Source organism: Camellia sinensis, chromosome 12 (genome assembly GCF_055761805.1).
Source record: "Camellia sinensis isolate YWXY chromosome 12, ASM5576180v1, whole genome shotgun sequence".
NCBI lineage: Eukaryota > Viridiplantae > Streptophyta > Magnoliopsida > Ericales > Theaceae > Camellia > Camellia sinensis.
The window spans coordinates 65,539,536-65,564,132 of NC_138972.1; the positions used below are offsets into that span (position 1 = coordinate 65,539,536).

At 36.5% G+C, this 24,597-nt stretch overlaps 1 protein-coding gene across 1 annotated transcript in view; it reads left to right on the forward strand.

Moving 5' to 3' along the window:
• The window catches only part of LOC114307693 (uncharacterized), a 60,134-nt gene that overhangs the window by 33,060 nt on the left and 2,477 nt on the right, over positions 1–24,597 (forward strand). Inside the window, exons 6-7 of the mRNA XM_082898836.1 lie at positions 7,418–7,557; positions 7,651–7,686. Coding sequence (XP_082754962.1) covers positions 7,418–7,557; positions 7,651–7,686 — 176 coding nt within the window. The remainder of the gene's footprint in view (positions 1–7,417; positions 7,558–7,650; positions 7,687–24,597) is intronic.

A 24,597-nucleotide genomic window follows, 5' to 3' on the forward strand; every position in this document is an offset into this window, starting at 1 on the left:
CCCAATGTATTAGCATCTGTAATAAGAGTAGGAATCTTCTGTAGCTGCACCATATTAAATCAATGGTTAGATTTTAAACAAAACCAATTAAAGCAATAATAAAAAAAGTCCTCAAGACGCAAGCCTTGGGCCAATCAAGCGCCTTATCACAATCTTCTGGTGTGGAACGCTACAAGGCACAAACCTTGGGACCTAGGCGCGCCTTATCGAAGTCGCCTGGCCTGGAACACTACAAGGCGCAAACCTTGGGTCTGGATGGGACTTGGACCTAGGCGCACGCCTAGGCGCTCCTTTAATAACACTGGGCTGGAGGGTTTATAGATAGAAAAGGGGGTTGGGCTGGGTTTTGTTTTTAAAAAGGATGGGTTCTAGAAATGTTAGAATTGTGTTGGAATTCTTTGCACAAGTGTTTTTAAGTGTGAATAGCAGGCCCAGTGGTAGGGCAAAGGCTTAGAGTTGCTAAGGGTCTATTGGAGTCCTTCATGAGCTGTGGACTGTAATATAGGAATGGTAAGCTTGACTTTCATTTAGGTAGAGGTTGCTAGGTTTGAATCTGTCTATGGAGATTATAGTTATCAACATAGGACTAGTTGAGTTGAACCAAGTGGTGGTGGTGATGGTTGTTGGTTAAATGATAGGATAGAATGATTATACATAAAACAGTTAAATTTCTTTGATCAGATAACTAGTGTATTAATAAGCATGCCATGATAAATGGACGCAAGCCCGTACGAAAACGGTTGCATTTTAGGACCTTATGACCTAATTTGGTTGTACTGTAACTGATAGGTAGAAAATTGTGAAAAAGGGTACGTGTCAGTGTTAGATTTATCTAATTTTTATGTCTAAAGACACGGGGATATGAATTTTTTTCATATTTCTTAAGATTCTTTTACTTTTAGGATAGAGTCGTATTTACTAGGTGGCATAAAGCTTTTCATGCGGTATATGGGATCTTCTTGCATTATAGTTAATTTTTAATTACTATATATGTTTATTAGGTAAATATTGAACTACACATATTGGGCCATATCTCATACCCTTACTCAAGTGTTGAGTGTCCAACATGGGTAATTTACACATTAAGAAGAGTTCATGTTGTTAGATTAATATCTTGGTTATTATGTGTTGCTTATTCTCTTTGGCCGTCATTAGTTGTTATTTCCTTACTATGTATCTTTCCTTATTTGTGCCTCAAGGCTTCTGTTGTAAGCTACATATTATCAATATAAAAAGGGAATGATAGTCTTATCATTCCCTAAGTGTGTTTTCTCCTAACAAACATGGTATTAGAGCTAGGAGGCTCCTAAACCACCACCTGACACCACCACAGCTTCACCACATCATCACCCATCACTCCGACAGCCACCCATCATCACCCATACCCTTCTATACCTAGAAAACCCTTCTTTTGGCACTTCCCAGGCCTGTTGGCCCCCTGTCCAGTCACCTAGGGCCTGCCGACAGCCCTTCTAGCCTTGTCGGCTCCTTCTCCAGCCTACTAGGGCGCTACCAACAACCCCCCACCCCTGTCGGCTCTTCTTCTAGCCTTCTAGGCCACTGTCAACAGCCCTCTGGGCTTTTTTCATGGTCTGATTACTTTATTTGGCTCTAACTCTGTTGTTGGTATGCTTTTGAGTAGTTTGGGACATTTATTTCGCTGTTTTGATTGGCTCGTAAGCCTTATTTCTCTTCTTTGGTTCCTTGGGTCAATATGTGGACCTCTTGCTATTTTTTGCCCAAGTATACTGCTCCCTTCATGATTTGTGATTGATTAGAGATACTTTGATCCCAATTGTTTATCCCTCTACCAGTGGTAGTGATTAGTATAAGTTGTTGGTTTGGTAGTCGCGTTCTTAGGTGACTGACATTACCAGTGAATCCACTAGTTCTCTGCCACTTCAAGGGGAGTCCCATTATGAGTACTACATCTGAAAATCTCAATCCTAGCCTTAAAATCCCCACCTCTCTGTTTAATGGTCAGAACTATTTAGCTTGGTCGAAGTGTCTTGACACTTTTTCGGAAGAGCTGCGGGAAAATGGGTTATGTAGATGGGAGAATCAAAGCACCTAGCATCACTAATTCTGGTTATGCCCAGTGGGAGATTACCAACTCTCTGATCATGGGGTGGCTCATCCACTCGATAGTCCCTGATATTTGGTGAGGGCTACTTATCTATGGTTACAACAGAGGATATTTGGGATGTTGTGGCTACTACTTATTCTTGGAAGCCGAATTTTTCACAAACATTTGAATTACGTCACTCCATTGAGTGCTCAGTCCACAGAGAGATGATTGTTCTTCAGTATTGTACTTTTCTTAATAATGGTTGGAAATGTCTTGATCATTTATAGGGTTACAAACGTGTTTGCATAACTGATTCTATGGTTACTGTAAGTTCATTGAACATGAAAGAGTCTTCAAGTTTCTGGAGGGCCTCAACTTGGAATTTGATCGTATTCGAAGTCGTGTTCTTAGCATGGATGTTCTTTTTTCTCTTTAGAAGGCCTTTGCTTATGTGCAGAATGAGGAGAGGAGTTGGTCTGCTATGCTATCACTGGCTTCTACAAAGCGCTCAACCTTACTCTCTGCTCCTCTTAGAGATGGAATTAGTCAACCTCGTAGTTCCTCCAATACCTTGGAAAAGGATAATCTATTTTGTGATTACTGCCGCCAGCTGAGACACACTGAGGAGACTTGTTGGAAACTTCATGGGGTTCCTTCTGGTGGCCATGGTGATCGCTTTGGTAGTCGTGGGGGTCGCTCAAGACGGTCTCGAGGATGTGGGTTTAATCTACGTGCCCATCATACTAGTGCAGTTCATACTCCTGACTCATTTTCAGTTGTTCCATCTAGTAGTGATGTCTCTTTCTGGAATGTCTTCTAAGTTTGAGGATGCTTTATGCCACCTACTTGATCGTCATTCTTCCACTACTCCATCCGATGCACCCTCCTCTTTGTTTGCTCACTCTGGCAACTTAGTCTCTTCTACCAATGCTTTCGTATCTCATAAGACTTTTCCTTGGATTATTAATTCTGATGCCTCCGATCATGTCTTTTGATTTATTCTCAGAATATAAGCCCTCTTCAAGTCAGGACAAAGTTAGGATTGGTGATGGTACTATTTCTTCTACTCTCAGAATATAAGCTCTCTTCAAGTTAGGACAAAGTTAGAATTGCTGATGGTACTATTTCTTCTATTTTTGGGAAATGTTTATCTTTTGATGGTACTATTCCTTCTCTACCTTTATCTTCTATCTTACATGCTCCAAATTTCTTTTTTAATCTTTTATCTTTGAGTCGTCTTACTCGTGACTTGAACTATAGTGTGACCTTTTTCCCTGATAATTGTCTTTTTCAGAACCTCATCGCGAGGGGATGTTGGCAGTGGTAGAGTAGAACATTGTCTCTATATCTTGGATCAGGTAGACAAGGTGGCAAATCATTCCATCAAGTTTTCCACCACTAAGAAAGATTTATGGTTGTGGAATCAGCGTCTTGGACATCCCTTTTTTTTATTACTTAAGTATTTGTCTCCTTTCTCTTTTACAAACAATAATATCTTTGAGTTTAATTGTGAGTCTTGTCAACTTGGTAAATGACACAGAGCTTCTTTTGCTCTAAGTTTTAATGAAAGTTTGATTCGTTTTTCCTTAATTCATACTAATGTTTGGGGTCCATCTCGTGTTGTGTCTTTGAAAAGTCATAAATGGTTTGTCACTTTTATAGATGATTTTTCTCGTACTACCTGGGTATATCTTATGAAAGAAAAAAGTGAGGTTTTTCTTGTGTTTTGCAATTTCCACCAAATGATTTGTACTCAATTTGGTGCTATTGCCAAAATATTGCGATCTGATAATGGAGGTGAGTTAATTGATTCTGGTATAGTGAGCTATCTTTCCACCTATGACATTATTCATCAGACATCTTGCACCAATACCCCTTAGCAAAGTGGGGTTGCGGAGCGCAAGAATCGTCATCTTCTTGATATAGCTCGTTGCATGACCTTTTCTATGCAAGTGCCTCGGTCTTATTGGGGAGAAGCAGTTTTCATTGTTGCCTATCTCATCAATTGTTTTCCTACCCAAGTGTTGCACAAACAAGCTCTCCTTTAGGTGTTCTTAGGTTCTAGGTCTGTGTTTTCCATTCTTCCTAAACCTCTAGGTGTGTCTACTTTGTCCACAACCATTCCCTTACTCATGGTAAATTTAATTCTCGTTCTATTAAATGTGTCTTTCTGGGTTATTCACCTACTCAAAAGGGCTATAAAGGTTATCATCCTCCGTCTCATAAGTGATTTGTCTCCATGGATGTAATTGAAAAGCCCAACATACACTTCTCCTTAAAACTCAGGTATTAAGGAGAAGGAAACTGGAGCCTTATAAGTAGCAAAGATGGGGCAACTCCAGGTGATGTGGGACACATTCCAACACACCCTCCTAGACCATAACATGCAGTAGCTGAATAAACGGCATACCAATCAAAGGTCCAACCAGGCTCTGATACCAAATTGAAAAGCCGAGTCCACACTTCTCTTTAAAACCCAGGTATTAAGGAGAAGAAAACTGGAGCCTTATAAGTAGCATAAATAGGGCAACTCCAGGCGATGCAGGACACATTCCAACATATATCACCTTTTTTGAGTCCTAGTCCTACTTTTTGTCCTCTCCAGTGTCCCAGTAATTCCTTTAGGGAGAACCTTGCTGTGAAGAGATTCCTGAATTTTCAGTTCTTGGATCATTACTAGTGGTTGAGGATGTAGAATATGAACCAGCTATTTTGGGCAATACAAAATCCAATGTTCTCGAGGAAGGGAAAGTCTATGTTAGAGACAAAGACAGACATAAAGTTATTTGGATACAAGAGACCACTTCTGATCCACTGTTATTTCCTTCTTTTGATGAGAGTCTAGGTAAATCTAAAACCCTTAATATTCTTGAGTATTTTGCTATTGATATTCCTATTGCTAAACGGAAGGGTGTGAGGTCTTGTACTCAACACCATATCTCTAACTTTGTATCCTACTCTAACTGTCTCCTTCTTATAGAGCCTTTGTGTCTAAAGTTTCTTCTGTTAGTATACTCAATCATTTTCAGGATGCTCTTGCTACTCCTGAGTAGAAACATGCCATGATAGAAGACATGAAAGCACTTCGTAAGAATGACACTTGGGAATTGACTGAATTACCTTAGGACAAGTGACCTGTGGGATGTAAGTGGGTGTATACTGTGAAGCACAAAGCGGATGGTTCAATTGAGTGTTGCAAAGCTCAACTTGTGGCAAAGGGCTTTACTTAGACTTATGGAGTAGATTATCAAGAGACATTTGCACCAGTTGCTAAGATGAATTTAGTCAGGGTACTCCTCTCTTTTGCAGCTAATCTGGATTGGTCACTTCACTAGTTAGATGTGAAGAATGCTTTCCTACATGGTGATCTAGAAGAAGAGTTGTATATGGAAATTCCTCTTGGTTTTGAGGATCATCAGATAGAAGGTTAAGTATGCAAGCTTAGGAAGTCTTTATATGGTCTCAAACAATCTCCAAGGGCTTGGTTTGAAAGATTTACTCAGGCAATGCTCAAATATGGCTTCACACAGAGTCAGGCTTATCACACTTTATTTGTTAAACATTCCTCTCATGGTAAGACAATTGCCTTCACTGTATATGTGGATGGCATAGTTCTTATAGGAGATGATATTGAGGAAATTCTCCGGTTGAAGCAATATTTGGCAAATGAGTTTGAAATAAAAAACTTTGGGAATCTGAAGTATTTCCTGGGTATTGAGGTTGCTAGGTCCAAGGATGAGATTTTCATCTGTCAGAGAAAATATGTTCTTGACCTGTTGAAAGAAACCGAGTTGCTTGAGAGTAAATTGAGACACACGCACACCGCTAGAGTCAAATCAGAAACTTAGTGTTGATGGTGGAGGAGCTGTTGTTAACAGGGAAAGTTATCAGAGATTAATGGGGAAGTTCATTTATTTATCTCATTCTTGTCTTGATCTTGTTGATCTTGCTATTGCGGTTAGTGTGGTTAGCCAGTTCATGCATGCTCCTCATGAGACACACTAGGCTGCGATGATGCGGATTCTTAGGTATTTAAAATCTTCTCCTGGAAAGTGTCTCTATTTTTTCAAACATGATCATCTTCGTGTGGAAGCTTATACAGATACTGACTGGACAGGATCAGTAACTGATAGAAAGTCCACATCTGGATATTGTACCTTTGTTGGGGGAAATTTGGTTACTTGGAGAAGTAAAAAACAGAATGTAGTAGCTCGGTCAAGTGCAGAGGCAGAATTTAGAGCCATGGCATGAGGTGTGTGCGAGCTCTTGTGGATCAAGTTGCTGCTAAGTGATTTGGGCATTGGTCGGACAAACTCCATGCAACTATACTGTGACAATAAGGTTGCTATTAACATAGCTTACAATCCAGTTCAACATGACCGCACAAAACATGTTGAAATTGATCGTTAGTTCATCAAGGAGAAACTCACCAGTGCCACTATGTGTACTCCTTTTGTGGAGTCGGGTAAACAATTGGCAAATATTCTCATCAAGGGAATTGGAAGCAAACCATTCCATGATGTACTTGGCAAACTGGGCATGAGAGAGATCTTCGCACTAGCTAGAGAAGTGTTAGAATAATATCTTGGTTATTATGTATTGCTTATTCAATTTAGCTGTCATTAGCTGTTATTTCCTTATTATGTATTTTTCCTTATTTGTGCCTCAAGGCTTCCATTGTAAGCTACATATTATCAATATAAAAAGAGAATGATAGTCTTATCATTCCCTAAGTTTGTTTTCTCCTAACAAACAGACAGTAGAATGGTTCGAAAATTAATGTTTTTTTATAAGTTGTTTAGAAATTAATGTAATTGTTGGATTTTGTACACAATCCCTTATTACGAGAGTGGATGATACAGCTATGAGTCATGCTAATTTCTAAATGGGCCAGTTATTGAGATGTCTTGATGATATGCTTTTTATATTACACTTGGTATATTCAGACTATTTACCAAATTGGAGGACTTGTATGGCATCACTTACTCATCTACTTGCATTTTCTTATACATTGATTTATTTGCCAAAGTGGAGGACTTGCATTTTGTTGTATGGCAATGCATGCTTAGGGGTAGTCGGGCATTTGTTTGTGTTACTTGTTGATTTAGTCATATCCACCAAAAAGTTGCTACCAATTATTTGCCCTTTGATGGCTGTTCTTTCTATCTTCTTTCTTATATGTAAGAGATTTACTTGTTTAAAGTCATCATCTATTAGTGTTACTGAGTAGGTTCTATAGCTGAATTTTATACCTGTATGTGTAGAGTGGTTTACTTCAACATTACAGGCATCAAAATTCTTTTTTTGGTTCATCTAATTTTCCATCTTTTGTTTATTATTTTTAATCAGGAGATCAACAAGGATCCATATTGGTGGATGAGATACAGGAGCAAGAAAATGTACTTAAGGAATGCGTTAGGCAACTTGAAAATGCTGAAGCAACTAGGTCTGCCTTGGTTTCTCAGCTTAAAGAAGCAGTTCAGGAGCAGGTAAAGCTTTGCTAATTATGACTTCTCATGTGTGCAATCACATTTCAATATCACAAGTACTTCACACCTGCTTACTAAACTATAATCTTTCAGGAATTGAAGCTGGAACTCATTTGCACACAATTGCAAGTAAGAAGCACTATTCTCCATTTTTAAAATTATTTTTTTTGTCTCCAGGTTATTGCTGTTTCAAGATATTGGTTGACTGATAAATGTTTAATCTTTGTACTTATGACTGATAAATGTTTAATCTCAATACTTACTTTCATTAACTATCATATCGTAAAGAAGATCATTTGGAAAGCAGTCAGAATGGACTACTGGCTGTAGTACTCAGCAAATTGATCCCGGAGGAGATCACATATTCAAAACTTCTAGTTTGGATTTTGCCATTCTGTACAGTACCTTGTTTGTTTATCTATTTCAATTAAAAGGACGATCATGCATTTTTCCAAGTATCATCTAGCCTAAAATTGTTTCACAGCACTTCTAGACTTATTAGTTTCATTGGAACTCCCTATAGGAAACTGTTTGCTGAAGGCTTGTGCACCATGGGGGTTAGTTGGGCTTTGATCCGGACACCCCAGCGCCGATAAAAAAAAAAATACTGGCTATGAACAGAAGGCAAATTAATTTATTATGCCTCTTGAGTCTTGATACTTAATACATGCCTTTTTATAGTTCCAGTATGTTTCGAAAGACAAAAGAGATGACCAGCTAACATGTATCTATAAAGTTGTTGAATGTGGGACCTGCTTGATGAACACATCATGGAAAAGTGGAATTTATGTTGGCTTTGTGTTGAAGTGTGGACCTTATTTGAAAATGTTTATATTTGATCCATTGGTGGATATAAGTTTCCACACAACCAGACTTTAGTAGTTTCTGCTTTGTAGTAAGACATTTGACACACAAACGCGTGTGTGCACACACATAAAAAGGTTGCTAAACAAAAATGAACCTAGTAATCATGCTTTATACTGCAAGTGTAGTGAAATTCTCTCTACTGCCTTTGTATCAAACCATGTGGTGTTTAAATATTTTACCTGTCAGAAAACCCAACTTTGCTTGCAAGTTTCATCAATTTTTGAAGAATTTTGGAACTTTTGTTGATTTTTTATATCTTGCGAAATCAGTGGTTCAACTTGCAAAATTTTTTTAAAGATTCCAGAAAGCTTTTACTAAAAATTGTATTTGTGGTCACACCCACAGGTCCTTAAAATCATTCATTTTGATCCATAACACTATTTAAGTCAGTTAATTGTTGAACACTGGCTATGTGTGTCACGTGACTGAATATAAATGCCTCCACCATATCTGAAGCGTAAAAATTACGGTGGCTATCTCCAAATCACTCGTGGGGTAATTAGTCTCAAGTACTTTCAACTGTTATGACGTGTAAGCAATTACCTTTCCTTGCTGCGTAAGCACACATCCTAAACCCTGCCTTGAAGCATCGCTATAAATCACAAAACCTCCTCCATCCGTAGGGAAGGCAAGAATTGGAGTTGATGTCAATCTCTGCTTAAGCTCCTGAAAGCTACTCTCACAGCCATCAGTCCAATGTTACTTTACTCCCGTCTTCGTGACATTGGTAAATGGTAAGACAATACGAGAGAACTCCTCTTAAAACTGCACACTTTAGTCACAGAGGTAGGTCCCAGCCAATTGATGATCACCTCTACCTTTGTGCCGTCCACTAATATTCCATCCTTACCACATGACCTAAAAAGGTCACACTGAACCAAAACTCACACTTCTTGAATTTGGCAAATGGTTTCTTCTACCAAAGCATTTGAAAAACTATCCTCAAATGCTTCTCATGCTCCTCACTACTACTTGAATAAATTAGGATATCATCACTGAAAACTATTACAAATTTATCGAACTAGGGGGTTGAACACTTTGTTCATTTACTGGGGGTTGAATGCAGTTGGTGCATTTGTTAAGGAGTCTTAAAAGTTGTCTTGGGGACATCCTCCTTCCTCACCTTCAGTTGGTGATAATCAGACCTCAAGTCAATCTTGGAGAATGTGTGAGCTCCATACAACTAGTCAAATAGATAATTATCGTGTGGCAAAAGTTATCTATTCTTCATTGTAATTTGTAACATATTTATCTCCCTATAATTAATGCACAACCTCATTGACCGACAGGTGCTCCCTACAGTGAGATACTAGGCCTAAATCTCGCTCTTGTCTAACAATTTCTGTAACGATGTTGTGAAATACGGACCGTTTAGTGAACCAGAAAAGAGACTGGGTCAAGGGTCATCAGTTCAACTGTTAGATCAACCGCTATCAAACTGTGACTTCATAATAATTTGTCTTAAAAATTTTGCCCAATACCCTAAATTTTCTTAAATATTTCATCAAACATCCACCTCCAAAACAAAAATATAAAAGAAAAACCAATTAAAGTCTTTAATAAATTTGGCACCTCATTTATATTTAAATAAATATGTTTGTTTAAAAATATTTTAATTTTTTATACATTAATTTATTGTAAAATCTAATTTTAACATACATAGAATAAAAGAATAAGTATAGTTTATTTGCCTAAGCATTCACAAAGCAGGTGCATGACTCAGTGGTGCCTGCGACTTCTTCTTAAAGACATGTCTAGTGTTCCAATCCCCTTGGCAACAATTTTTTAAGCAAGCCACAAGTGTTCTTTCGAATTGGCCGATTGTGTTGAACTGTGACTGGCTTGAACAAGTTACAAGTTTAACCACAGGTTCGAATGAATTTTGTGGGTTGACCAGACCTGAACCAAGCCCGGTTTCTGGTTCAATCGGCTGGTCTAGTCCGGGTTTCAAAACCATGCCTGTAACCAAGTCTGCAACTCCCTAAGCTCCAAAGGTGCCATCCTGTAAGGTGCTTTAGAGATAGGTATAGTGACTGACACTAAATCAACGATAAACTCTATCTCACGATTCAGAGGAAGAGTAGATCCTCAGGAAATACATCAAGGAACTCCCTCACCACTAGTAGATCCTCTAACTTATGCTTTGATAGTTTTGTACCAACTACACAAGCCAAATAAACCGAACACCCCTTTCCTTAGCAACTTGTTAGCCTGAAGGGCTGAAATGATACCGATCAGGATCGTCTTCTTATACCTCTAAGAAGTGAACTTAGGCTATGTCATGCCCCAATTTTTTTATTACCCAAATAGTACTATCACATCCATTATTATAATCCAATTTCATTAATAACATGCGGAAGCTATATACATTACCGTCCATAGATAAATGAAAAATCTCTCATTTGTATATACATTGAATGCAAAATGAATTACAATTAAAAAAAATGGCCGCAGGCTTACATTAATTCATAAAAAGAAAGGGCTTAACCCTTTAGAACAATGGCATTCCTTCAACAGGTATAGATCCCTTGGCCAACAATTAAAGAAGATCCTTTGACCTTGAACCACTTCTCAATGTGTACCTGAAAAATGATTAGCAACGTGGGATGAACAGAAAGTCCAGTAGAAATCCCAAAATAGTCTTAAACAATAGTAACATACAAATAGCTATGATCATGAATGTTTCACGTCATACAATATAAGTTATGTGACCCTTTTATTTCAAAAATAAAACATACATAAATACATATAATTTCTTTTCAAAATTCATCTTTTCACCCTTTCAAGGAAAACCCGTTTATCATCTCTTCATCTCATCAATTATGATTCAAAAGAAACTCTTCAAATGATCTTTACTTTAGAGAAACATTTTAAAACAATCAATCGTTCCCTCATTCTAACTTTCATCTCAAAAACGATAATCACACATTCTAGTCATAATTCCGCTTTACATTACAACTCATTACACACACATACCCATCAAGACATCCACCACCTTCCCCGGCCTTAAGCACATGGGCAAAAGAACACCTCCAACAGTACAATACAATACATCTATGTGCATACAGATATGTGAACTTGAATAACGGAAAATAACATATGCTTCTATTTTTACCGGCCTAAAGCACGGATGGCTAATGAAACAACCCACATAACACAGCACGCTTTACCGGCCTCACCTGAACGGGAATGACCCGCAAGTCACACTTTACCGGGCACAAACCGGAAGGAAGAGGAACCTATCTCAATCACCACGCTGTACCGGTCCCACAGGAGGGTGACAGGCCCCAATTTACACTTTACTGGGCGCAAACCGGAAGAGAGAGGAACTATCTATTAAGGCGCTACGCTTTACCGGCCTAACCTAGTTGGAAACGGACCCCCAATCTCATAACACAACATTCTAGATTGCATCGATAATCTACAAATATAACACATTCATGTATTCTATTCAACAACAATATCATTCTCCACCAATGACCAAAGACAACCTCTAACAATTAAATACACAATTCTGGTAAATTACATCTACAATCGGTTCCCCAATTTCAAACCATCAGCGTCTTCAATTAAATCATTTCAAATAACCATTTCCCCCGTTCACTTTTCTTTTTTCCATTTTCCATTTCATTTCACAAAAGAGTTACAAACATCATATTGTTTTCAAAACCAAACCTGTTGTTCCAAGTCCTCAACACTCCCAACCCTTAGCCAAAACCCTTTTTTATTTAACAAAATCCCAATTTGTTGATACACAATCACAACCCAACACAACATGACATTAACTAAACAATCACAAGACCCGATTAACTTCGTTTTAGCAACCAAAGCTCTAATTTATTAATGAAACACATAGCCCAACAATTTCTTAACTTTAATTCCTTTCGTTTTATTCCACCCTTAATTACAAATTAGGGCTCTTCACCACTATCAACATAAACGTGATAAACTACCTCCTAATTTATCAAATCAACTTAAAATCATGCTATTAAAACTCCCAAAACTCAAAAAACCCTAGATCCCTTTTCATGCTTTAGAAATTCCCATAACAAGCATATTTTTATATACGATAAAAACTACCACATGCCTATCTATAACGAGATATTGAAAGGGAGCAAAGAAATTCTCTCGAATCGAGGAAAAAAGTCGAAAAATCCACGATGATGAAAACATGATTTGCTCAGATCAAAAGGAAGCCCTTGCCGAGCTATATGTTTTGGTATATGGAACTAGGGGTAGAAAATGGGTAGAAATAGATGAAACTTGGGCTTGAAAGCTTTATGGGAGAGAGGAGAGAGAAAATAAAATGTGAGGAAATGTGAGCCAAAAGTAACTTTTAAAATAGTTGACCTCGAACAGGCCGCTCAAGCGATGAAACCTACGCTTGAGCGTCAGACACAGCATATCATTTGAGTGACCAAACCTAGGCTCGAGTGAAGAAACAAAACTCCCAGAAGTTCAGACTGCACAAGGAATAGACCGCTTGAGCGAACAAACCATTGCTCAAGCCAGTGTTTTGAAAAGCATGCCTAAGCTCGAGGCGAGGCGAGGCATGGCGCGGCGCAGGTCTGCACTTCATGCATAGCAAGGCGAGGCAACATAAGCAAGGCGCAATTGAGGCGAGCGCCTTCTGCGCTTCACTTGTATTCCACTCCAACGACTGATATGGTTTTCTGTGTGGATACCCACATGGAATAAAATCTTTCTTACATTATAAAATGACCAAAATTTGGTCCAAAAGAGCAAAAAGGATTAAAAAAAACCTTAGTGCAACGGCTGATATGGTTTTCTGTGTGGATATCCACATGGAATAAAATCTCTCTTACATTAAAAAATGATCAAAACGTGGTCCAAAAGAGCAAAAAGGATTAAAAAAAAAAAACCTTAGTGGGTGGAGAAGAAGAAGAGAAGACGATAGAGTTTTTTGGCTTTTGACGCACGGCCCACAGGTTCTCTTCTCTTCTTCTCTGGTTCTCCTCTTCTTCTTTGCATCTGTTTTTTTTTTTTTTTTTGCTTTATTTTTTTGGTCTTGTTCTCTTCTTCTCTTCTCTCTCTGCTTCTCTTCTTCTCTTCCCTAGTCTTCTTCTCCTGCTCTCTGGTTTTTTCTTCGCTTTTTTCTTCGTGCAATGCAACCATAGGACTTATTTTTTTTTAATTTATTTTTTGAACCACAAACTAGAAGTTGTTTTGAACTTTATGTGGATGATCTTAGTACTTAAGGTTTTTGGTAGATGTGAATGTGATACTTTATACCTTTTGTTGGATATTATATTTATAATATGCATCATATATTTGTTTTGTTAAAAAGTTTGTCTATTTTATAATTTCACTTTTCTTCTATTACATGCGCCTCGCTTTGGTAAGGTGGGCGCCTCGCCTCGCCTCGCCTTGCGTCCCGCGCTTAAGCTGTAGGAGTCCTTAACGCCTCGGTGCACCTAGAGCCTTTTAAAACATTGGCTTGAGCGAACATTAAGAACTCACAAAACCCTGAACTGCAAACCAAAATACTGAATGAATTGTAAGACTGCTCGAGCGAATAAACTTTGCTCGAGCAAAGAGAAAAATCTCAGAGTGCTACAGGCTAAACAAGGATAGAGAACACTATCTTCTTCTTGAAATAGTCAATTGGGGCATGATGCCTAACCAACCATTCTATTCCCAAGATAACATTGAACTCTACAACACAAGACCTATATACATCTCTAGTACCACTATCTTTCCCATAGGTGTAGACGCAACAACAAAGACATCTAATGGCTCAATCAAGATAGGTAAACAATGGAATGTGGGTACAATTGAAGAATGTGTAAATCCAGAATCAATCAAGATGCGTGTAGGTACAAATGAGATAAAAAGTGTTCCTTGCACTAATGACGGTGTATTCTTCGCCTTCTTTTGGACTACGTGTACTCTTTACAAATGGATACGATTCTATTTTGCCCAAAATGCAAAAGAAACAAAAGAGAACAAGGAGAGAACCTGGTCGCTGGCTTCGATCCTCTGTTCGACGACTTCGATCTTGCACCCTTCGACTTTGACGAGCGTGGCCCTTTCGACTTCGACGAGCACCACCGTAGACGAGCTTCGATCTATCTTCGCTGGCTTCGTCTTCGATGAGCTTCGATCTACCTTCTCTTGATCTCTGTTTTCTCTTCTCTTTTCTTTGATTTATAATATGTTCTCTCTCTCTCTCTCTCTCAAGATATTTAATTAATATATGTCATATATTCTTAAAAATAACTATTTATAAATCATATTTATTTATAATATATAAATGTCAATTAAAAATAGATAAATTATATAGATAAATTAAAAATATTATTAATAAAAATAATACGTAAGGTAAAAAAATAATAAATGTATTTAAAAAATAAGTATTTAACTCATCTTTATATAATAAATATATTTAAAAAATAACTATTTAACGTATCTCCTTACTTGTATCCAAATTTGGATCCACATCCACGTATCCTTAATTTTTAGTTTTGAAGAGTCCGACTCCTAGATACGCACCCGCACTTGATACCCGCACCTGAGTCTGCGTAACGTTGTTTTTGGATAAGGGAAAACACTCTACCTTGAGTAGTGAACTTCTTATCCTGCTCCCACGTTAGCCTGATTCTCTGCACAAAGTTCTTGTCTTTGATCCCTGACCTTGCCCAACTCCATTACCTCAAGTATACAACTCATGGCCCTACGGAGTATGAGATGGTAGAGCTGATGTCTGACCAATTTTTTATTTTTTTTTTGGAACAGTGATAAAAGAGAAATTTATCAAAGCAAAAAGTAAGTACAAAGTGTCCTCTACAAGCAGAGATCAAACATCAATCAAATTTATCAAAAAAAAAAAGATCAAACATCAATCAAATGAAAAACAAAAACTTAAATTATCCATCACAAATTACTTTCCAATCTCTAGAAATTATATAAAAATTAAAAATTAAAAAAACTAACAAACAAACAAAGAGAATCCCCTTAAATGGGGCTGAAACGGATGCCAAAAGCAATGCAAACACATAGATGTTGGATTACCAAATCTGTCCTCAAAGACCCTTGCATTCCTCTCCAACCAAATGACCCCAAAAATTGAGAATACTACACAATGCCATATTACTTTTGCCTCCACTGTCTTCCTCTCTGGCTCTGCACTGACTTGGCAAATGACCATGCTTCCTGCAATTATAGCATACCTTGGCATGTGCATCATGATAATACCCCACTGAATCACAAATTGTGACCTTGTTAACTCCTAACACTAGCTAATCGTACTGGAGTGTTAAACCTCTTGTTGGGTATACACCCACCACTGCCCTATCCAACCTGCCTTTGTTCCCTAAAGTTCAAACTTGATTGTTCAGAGCTGTTGGAGTGGATGACGAAGGCAGGCAGCAACAAAGAGTCCTTCAGAAATTAGGAATTAGGATTAATTTTTCTTATATAGTTCATTTGGGTCCGAAATGCCCAATGTATTGGCATGTATAATTAAGAGCAGGGATCTACTGTAGCTGAACCATATTAAATCAATGGTCATATTTCAAACTAAAAAAAGCCCTCAAGGTTTGCTTTTTAGGGCTAACTCTGCCTTAAGTGCAACTTATCGAATTTGCCTCGCATAAAACGCTACTAAGCACAAGCCTTGCACCTGGATGGAACTTCGGCCTAGGCACACGCCTAGGCATGCTTTTAATAACACAGCCCTGAACCTCTTGTTTTGTTGTTCTCGGGTCTTCTGTGCATTATCTAAGCCTTTCTCAACCAATAGTGCCTTAGTGACTAGCCCTGATTAACTCTTCACATCCAGTGTCAGAATTTGTTCTTGGATTCGTGGCCCGAAGCCTCTCTCGTGGAACATCACTCTTGTTGGGATTTATACCACATCCCACCAACACAAACGGAAGTGCTTCCATGTACATACCGAAGAGAAAAAACAATCAAATAGAGATTTACGTGGTTTGACCCAAATTGCCTACATTAATGGGAGACAGGGTTTCCACTATGAATAAAAGAGATAATACATGTGAGATGGCCAAAATATTTAAAACTTACACCACTACCCAAATCCATTCTCAAGGGTAATTGAGCCCTTGCTCACCTCGGTGGCCATGGTATTTTTTCTCCCACCCCTTACATCTCTATTTTTTACCTCACTACTTTCTCAATCTCTCTCAGATGAACCCTGTAGTCTACATGACAATTTATAATAGTCTACCTATAAGAATCTTAATTCCATACAATTAGATATTCAAATCCTACACATATTAAGATTCTTAGTAGATTCTAGACTCTACTATCCTAACCTAAATACATGTATAAACGAACTCAATAACTGTATGGGACCCACCTTTATCACATGGGTGGACTAATTCTAGCAATCACCCCCCTCTACCCATGTGAGGTAAATGTTATAAACATCCTCCAACTTAGATGTCCTGGTTTGGTTTGCATGATACACTTCACCTTCACCTAGAAAATGTTGCATCTCAATAAACTGAGTGCCCACGCCATTTGCACCTCACGCCGTGTGTTTCAAACGCGTCCTTCGTGGCTTCCTTTGTCCTCATGCTTGAGCCGATGAGATCCGCCATACCTCCATGAGATGTCTCCACTGCCATGAACCAAAACCTTCATAGAAAAGAGATTCATGTCCTCCTTCAGTGTACACCATCTTGTTGTGAAACTGTCTCAACTTCTATGCCTGAAGCTTCCATTTTGTGAACATCCAACAACCCGTTGTCTTCCTCTTGGTGGCCACCAAATATCCTTGCAACTGTTGCTCATCACTGTTCACCCACGACTCATACTACTTGCCTGATGCTTGACAGTAGCTACCCTCTTATCACAACATACTCCACGAGCTTGTACATGTTGCTAACCAACTGCCCATCAGTGATTGGCCTTCCATCATTGATTGAACTAGATTGCTTCTGGATCACCTAGATCACATGACCTTTGATCGTCCTTGAATCTGTTTAATCCCTTTAAACTTTTTAAGAATTTAAAATTTCTGACCATATCAATGAATCCACAGCTCCTTAAAACCTTGGAGATCGCCCTTGCCTTGAATTTTTCTATTATATACATGCACAAATATAATAGAAATATTTTAAACCGTTGATTTTATGCTTTTTGTCACACAAGATCATAATCTTTTGACAAGCCAAAGCCACAAAATCAAATCCTCAATTGTGCACTCCACTGTGCATTGTGTTCCAATTAATTGATGCCTCTACCACATTGCCTTCATCGGAATTATTTTTTATTTTTTTTCCTCCTCTTCTGCAGAAGTCCTCCTTGTGCAGTAACCACACCTAGGATCAACAACCATAAGTTTTGATACCACTTGTTGGGGTTTATACCACATCTCAGCAACACAAACAAAAACACATCCACACACGTACCAAAGAGAAAAAAACAATCACACAGAGATTACGTGGTTTGACCCAAATTGCCTATACCCACGGGAGAGAGAGTTTCCACTATGAATAAAATAGAGAATACATATGAGACGGCCAAGATACTCAAAACTTACACCACTATCTGAACCCATGCTCAAGGGTAATTGAGCCCTTGCTTACCTCGGTGCCCACGGTATTTTTTCTCCCACCCCTTACATCTCTATTTTTTCCCTCACTACTCTCTCAATCTCTTTTAGAGGAACCCTATGGTCCACATGACTATTTATAATAGTCTACCTATGAGAATCCTAGTTCCATACAAATAGATAATCAAATCCTACACATATTAAGATTCCAAGTAGATTCTGGACTCTACTATCCTAACCCAAATACATGTATAAACCAACTCAATAACTGTATGGGACCCACCTTTATAACATGGGTGGATTAATCCTAACAACTTTGTCATCACAAGCCACCTGATGAGTTGCATATTTAGAGAGTTTTGCAGACATTTCCCAAACCAACTTGTGCTACTTCCCTCAAACTGGCGTTTCACCATACGCCACCAATGCTCGGCCCAACCCTTAAGTACAAGCTGCAAAAGTCATCTTATGTTCCTCTGAACAACCCTAGACGCTAGAAATCTTTTCGATCCTAAGCACCCATGTCTCAGTCTATGGCCTTGAAATGGAGGGCTATTCCCTCTTGCATTAACTTCTCAGAGTCTAAGCATGCTAATGAGATAATTCATTGTGTCAAAATCATTTATTACAATGTTATTGAGCTCTTTAAGTACATGCTTTCTTTTTCGCTAGAGATACTGTCCTTGATCATCCTATTTATCAAAACATAAAGTACTCCAAGCACAGACACGGTTATAGGCACGGGCAAGTGTGATTTCCAAAAAATAAGGATACTGGCATGGTAGGGATGCAACAAAAAAAATATATTGTATATGTGTTTTCCATGTATATGAATATTACTTCCACAAACAACTAAAAATAATGAAAAGCTAATACTAATTCAGCAAGAAAAAAACAACGCAATCTATAAGTTAAAACTTTATTAAATATCAAAAATACCATTTTATCAATCATAAAATTATATCTGAGTTGTTTGCCTTCATCAACATGAGTATTTGTGGTTGTGCTAGTATCACAAGTAGAAGAAGAAAAGTTTTCTTATAACCATTACATTTGAAAGAAACGGTAATTTTAACATCAAACGCTAATTTAAAATGACAATTCAGTCACTTCAAGCATCAAACACTAATTCTGAAATTAAGCGAGAGGATTCTACTAATTTTATTGTTTAAAGAGTAAGGGAGAGAATACTGCATAGTGATGATTAACACTGACAACATATTTGCATGGTGGTGAACATTATAAATTTATGACAAGTGTTTGAACAACTCATGTCAAGATAACCATGTCTTGCATTGTGTCTTATCTTAGTACACGTGTCTAGGCAAAGAACAAAAAATTTTAAAAAATGGGGTAGACCACAGTGTTTTTGATAGATCTTGGTGTGCTCAAGGTGTGTTGGTGTCTAACCTGTGTCAAACATGACTATGGAAACTAAGTTGATGCATTTGTGCTTTGTAGGTTCTTTTGATGATCTTACTTTACTTGTATTGTGAGTTGGTTGGGTGTTTTGTTTATCTTACATTTACCATCCCGATATTGCATGTGTTCATTTTAGTTATAAAAAAAATTCCATATGTTCATGTGGTAGTTTGTTTTTGCACCTTGCATTACTCATTGGGCTGCTTTGTTACGTTGCTTGTGTTATTTCTTTGGTATTATATTTTAGACCTATTGCTCTCTTCTGGTGATGACGTGATATTTCTGATTGAAAGTTCACTATTTGCTTATGTGTATTTCTGGGCGAGTATCCTATTTCTTGGAAAAACATGTGAAGAAATTTAATGTATAAAGAGAAATAGAGAATTGTATTATTGATTGATTGTATATATTGATATCAATTACAATGATTCATGATTCCTATATATAGAAGAGGGTGAGTGTGTAGTAGGTAAGGAGTAGGTGAAGTGGAGGTGGTAGTGGTGTAGTGGGTTAGGTTTAGTGGAGTAGGTGAGGTGGTAGTGGTGTAGTGGGTTAGGTTTAGTGGAGTAGGCTTAAGTGGGTGAAGTAGGTGGAGAGTAGGTGAATTTTAACAACATGAAACGATGTATTTTTGTTTGTCAACATCTTCAGTTGGGCACCATTAAGTTGCCTTCGGTGTCCTCCTTGCATCTTGTGGACTTCTTTACCAAGACTGACTTCTGCACATTTTTAGTTTCTATTCAACAAACTCTCGATGCTCACGAGGTTCACCTTATGATTTTGTTAGGGAATATGAAATTAAAATATATTTTGGTTATTTTTATTTTCTGTATAAGGGTATTTTAGTCCTAAGGTTTAGATTTTTTTTTCTATTTATATACTACGTAATTGACAAGTTAATGCAATGATAATATAGAGTTTTTCTACATGAGTATTATGTAGTTTGCTTCTAAGTAGCTGCATCTGCCATGGGCATTACTCCTTCGTCTCAAACATACTGGAGTTGAATATCTTTCTCTCTCTTTGGATGTCTGTGATTGGATTTTTTGCTGGTTTTTTTTCATCTTTAGTGAACTTTAAAAAGGGGGATTTGGTGATAGCCCCCTCACTATCTAATTTGTCTTTCAAAAGGACAAGAATTATATAAGTACTTTCAAAACCCCCTAATATTTTAAAACTTATTTCTTTTACTATATTACCCTCATATCTATCAGCTCTCCTATTAAGCCATCTTCACTGTGTATTTCAGAGTAAAATTTTACTCTGTATGAAAGTAAAATTTTACTCTGTATAAAAGTAAAATTTTACTCTAAATAAAAGTAAAATGTTACACTCTGAAACTAAAGTAAAATTTTACTTTGTATAAAAGTAAAATTTTGCTCTGAATAAGAGTAAAATTTTACACTCTGAAACTAAAAGTAAAATTTTACTCTGTATAAAAGTAAAATTTTACTCTGAAAAACAAGTAAACTGTGAGACTCTGAAGCTAAAAGTAAAATTTTACTCTGTATAAAAGTAAAATTTTACTATGAATGAGAGTAAAATTTTACACTCTGAAACTAAAAGTAAAATTTTACTCTGTATAAAAGTAAAATTTTACTCTGAAAAATAAGTAAATTGTAAGACTCTGAAGCTAAAAGTAAAATTTTACTCTGTATAAAAGTAAAATTTTACTCTGGTTCTGTCAAATGAAAAAAATAGAGCAATAGAACCAGAGTAAAATTTTACTCTGGTTCTATCAAATGAAATTTGATGTTTACTCTGAAAAATCGATGGAACTTTGAGCTTTGAATCAGGCCTATAATCCTTGAATCAATCGATGTTTACTTTGAAAAACATTGAGTCATGCCTATAATCCTTGAATCAGGCCTATAATCTGAAAATTTTAGAGAAATCTCAATTTTTCATACTCCGGTTCTTCAGATTTTACAGATTTTTAAAACTTTGAGCTTTCATAAATCTATATATTCGAATTCAAATATCAAAACACACAAACACACACATATATATATATATATATATATATATTACAGATCGGAATATGTAGATATATATATATATTCGAATTCAAATCTCAAAACACACAAACACACATATATATAGATATACATATATCTATATATCTCGGGAGATTAGAGATCGGAATCGTTCATGGTGCACAGATTTGAGTTGAAACCCTATATCGAAAGAGGGAAGAGAAGCTTGCGGAGGCTCTGGAGGATGATGAAGTCATGGAGAGGTAACGGTCGAGGACAGAGTCGATGGAGGGGTTGCTGAAGGCGAAGGTGTTGCCGGCGTTGGAGAAGGTGATGACGGCGGCTTCGGTGCCGCACAAGTTGCAGAGCTCACCGGTCTTCTTGAAGAGGCCATCTATGGAAAGGAAGAGAGTGGGTATAATAGTCATATAAAATATTTAAATAATAAATTTGTCCTTTATGCAAGACTTTATTATTATGAGGGGGTTTAGAAAGTATAATTTTTTTCTTAGTCCTTTTAACAATGAAAGGAAGGTAAAGGGGGTTTATAGCCAAATTTCCCTTTTAAAAAAACAAAATTCAAGAAGCTTTACACTTCTAGGTTATACTTCACTACACAGATCAAAAAAAGGAAGGAAAAAGTTCACCAAAGACAAAAAAAAGTTAGCTTTTTTGGCTTTAGTCAACTTTTTTTGGATTTTATTTATTTATTTATTTGTGGACTTTTTGGATCCTCCTACAGTAGATGGACATGAAAAAAAAAAAAAGAAGACACAAATTTGGAAAGAACACAATAAAGACAAAAGCTCTGAGAAGTATGTAGCTTTTTTTGCTGATTAGAAAAGGAAAAAAAAGAAAAAAAACCCACAGAAATAACAAAGGAAATGAATCTATGGTCATGGGAATGAAAATGTAATATGAAATGTAATATATCTGATGTTATGATGCATATAGAGCCGCAAATGAACAGAGTCATTCATGAACAAACTCGAGCTCGGTTCGGTAAGGGCTCATTTGAATTCGGTTCGTTAAATTTTTATTGAGTTCGAGCTTGTTAAAATCTTAATAAACAATCCCAAACATACTAAAGCTCTTCTCGTTAGCTCGTCTCATTTAACATTTATTTAAATAATAGAATAAATATATTATTTATATAGTAAATAATGTAAAAATATGTATAAACAAGATAAATATGTTGTTTATATATTTAAATAATGTAAATAATAGCTAAATTTGTTTATATGTAAATAATAGCTAACTATAGATACTATATTTATATAATAGTTATGGTAGATATTTTATTTTGATAAGATGTTGACTTTTTTTTTATTATGTTTATATATATTTTATATATAATTGTATAATCAAAGTTTCAATTGTAACTTTAGTCTCATACACAAGTATGAATTTATAACTTCTTTGGCTTGTTAAGGGTCGTGAACAGACTCGAGCTCGAGTCCAGCCCAAGCCAACTTGACTAGAGCACGGTTCGTTAAATTTTTATTAAGCTCGAGCTTGAGCTGGAGATTGAACTCTCTAAAATCTTAATAAACAAACCCAAACATAATAAAGCTTGGCTCATTTGCAGCCCTAGATGCATATCATATCTACTTATCTCTAGCTTTCTAAGTTATGCAATTGCTAACACGAAACTTTGGATACATAGTAATTGATTAAATGTATGCATTTTACTCACTATATACCCATATCCATGTCCACATTTATCATCATAGTGTCCCACAATCGTAGGCTTTTTCAAGTTGCCATTCAGTTTTATGTTGTGCAATGTATGTTTTTGTACTAAAACTTGTCTTTTAAAATCCCCGTGATAGTTGGATCTCATTTTGTCTTTGCAACTTGCTTATCTACTGTTAGTGTTGGCAAAAATGTCCAACTTTATGTGGAACTGATTTCGCAGGCATCTCTCAATTTTACAATGCATGAAGTTACTAGCAGAAGTATGAAGTGGACTAGTGATATAGTTTTTACCTTTTCTTGGGCTCTTCATTGTCTTTTGAATAGTCATTGACAGTTACCTGTTCATATCAACTTTGTAGTGGTTGCATGAATTATGTCTTTTCTTATTTCTTATACTCATCTAATTTTATACCAACCTTTTCTTATATAACACTTTTTTTCCCAATGTTAATATCTTATGATTCAATATATTTAGAGTTAAGTCGATACATATTGCCAATAGGTATCTTGTATTAAATGTATCTTGCAACACATATATGATACATGAGGTTATATACGATATGCGATACATATGATATATGCTTAAATTTTCTTTAACAATTTTGGGAAAAAAGTAACTGAGCTTATGTTTTTGAAATTAAAATCATTAGAAAAGTTCATCAACATTAAAAAAATATTGTTAAAGATGAGAAGGATACTTTTTTTTACAAATATTTACCTATATGGTATTAATTGTCTTGTGCTATTAATTTATACCCGGCTACATCGAATAAAGCTTGAAATTTCTATCATGAATAAACTAATTGAGTACATAATAATTTTAAATTAAAATTTAAAAACATCAAGAGCGATTGAAGACAATAATGGAAAACATATTATTATATAATTATTAAGAAAAAAGAAAAAAATTGTGGGTAAATTTGATTTGAGAATACAGTAATGTACTAAAGTGCTATATATATAATTTGTTATTCCAAATTTACTTCTCCGCTCTGTTAAGCTATGAAGCATGGATGCTTCTGCCATAGTTGTATATGACGTGTTGGACACCAACAAGCCTTGGACATGCCACGTGGTGTGTATCATTTTTTAATTATTTTTTCTCTACCCAAACATGTTGGGGACATGTGTACCTTGCCTCTAGATGTGAGCCAAAGACAATTATCTTGCCATGAGTTGTAAAAAAGACCATCATAAATTCATAATCATCACTATGTAAACATGATGTCTATGTTAATTATCACTAAGTAGTATTGTCTTCCTTATTCTTTGAACAATAATTAAGTGGCATTCTTTCCTAATTTTTGAGTTAGTGTTTGATGGTTGACGTTAAATTGTCATTTTAAATTGGTGTTTGATAGTTGAATTTTTTTATTTTTTTTAGTTGTAATGATTACAGGAAAATGTGTCCACCTCTTTGCTTAGACTAGTAGCACACCCACAATTTCTGATGTGGATAAGGCAAACAACTCTGATATGATAGTTTATGATTGATACGAGTTAAAACAGTTTTCTTTTATATTTGATAAAGTTAAA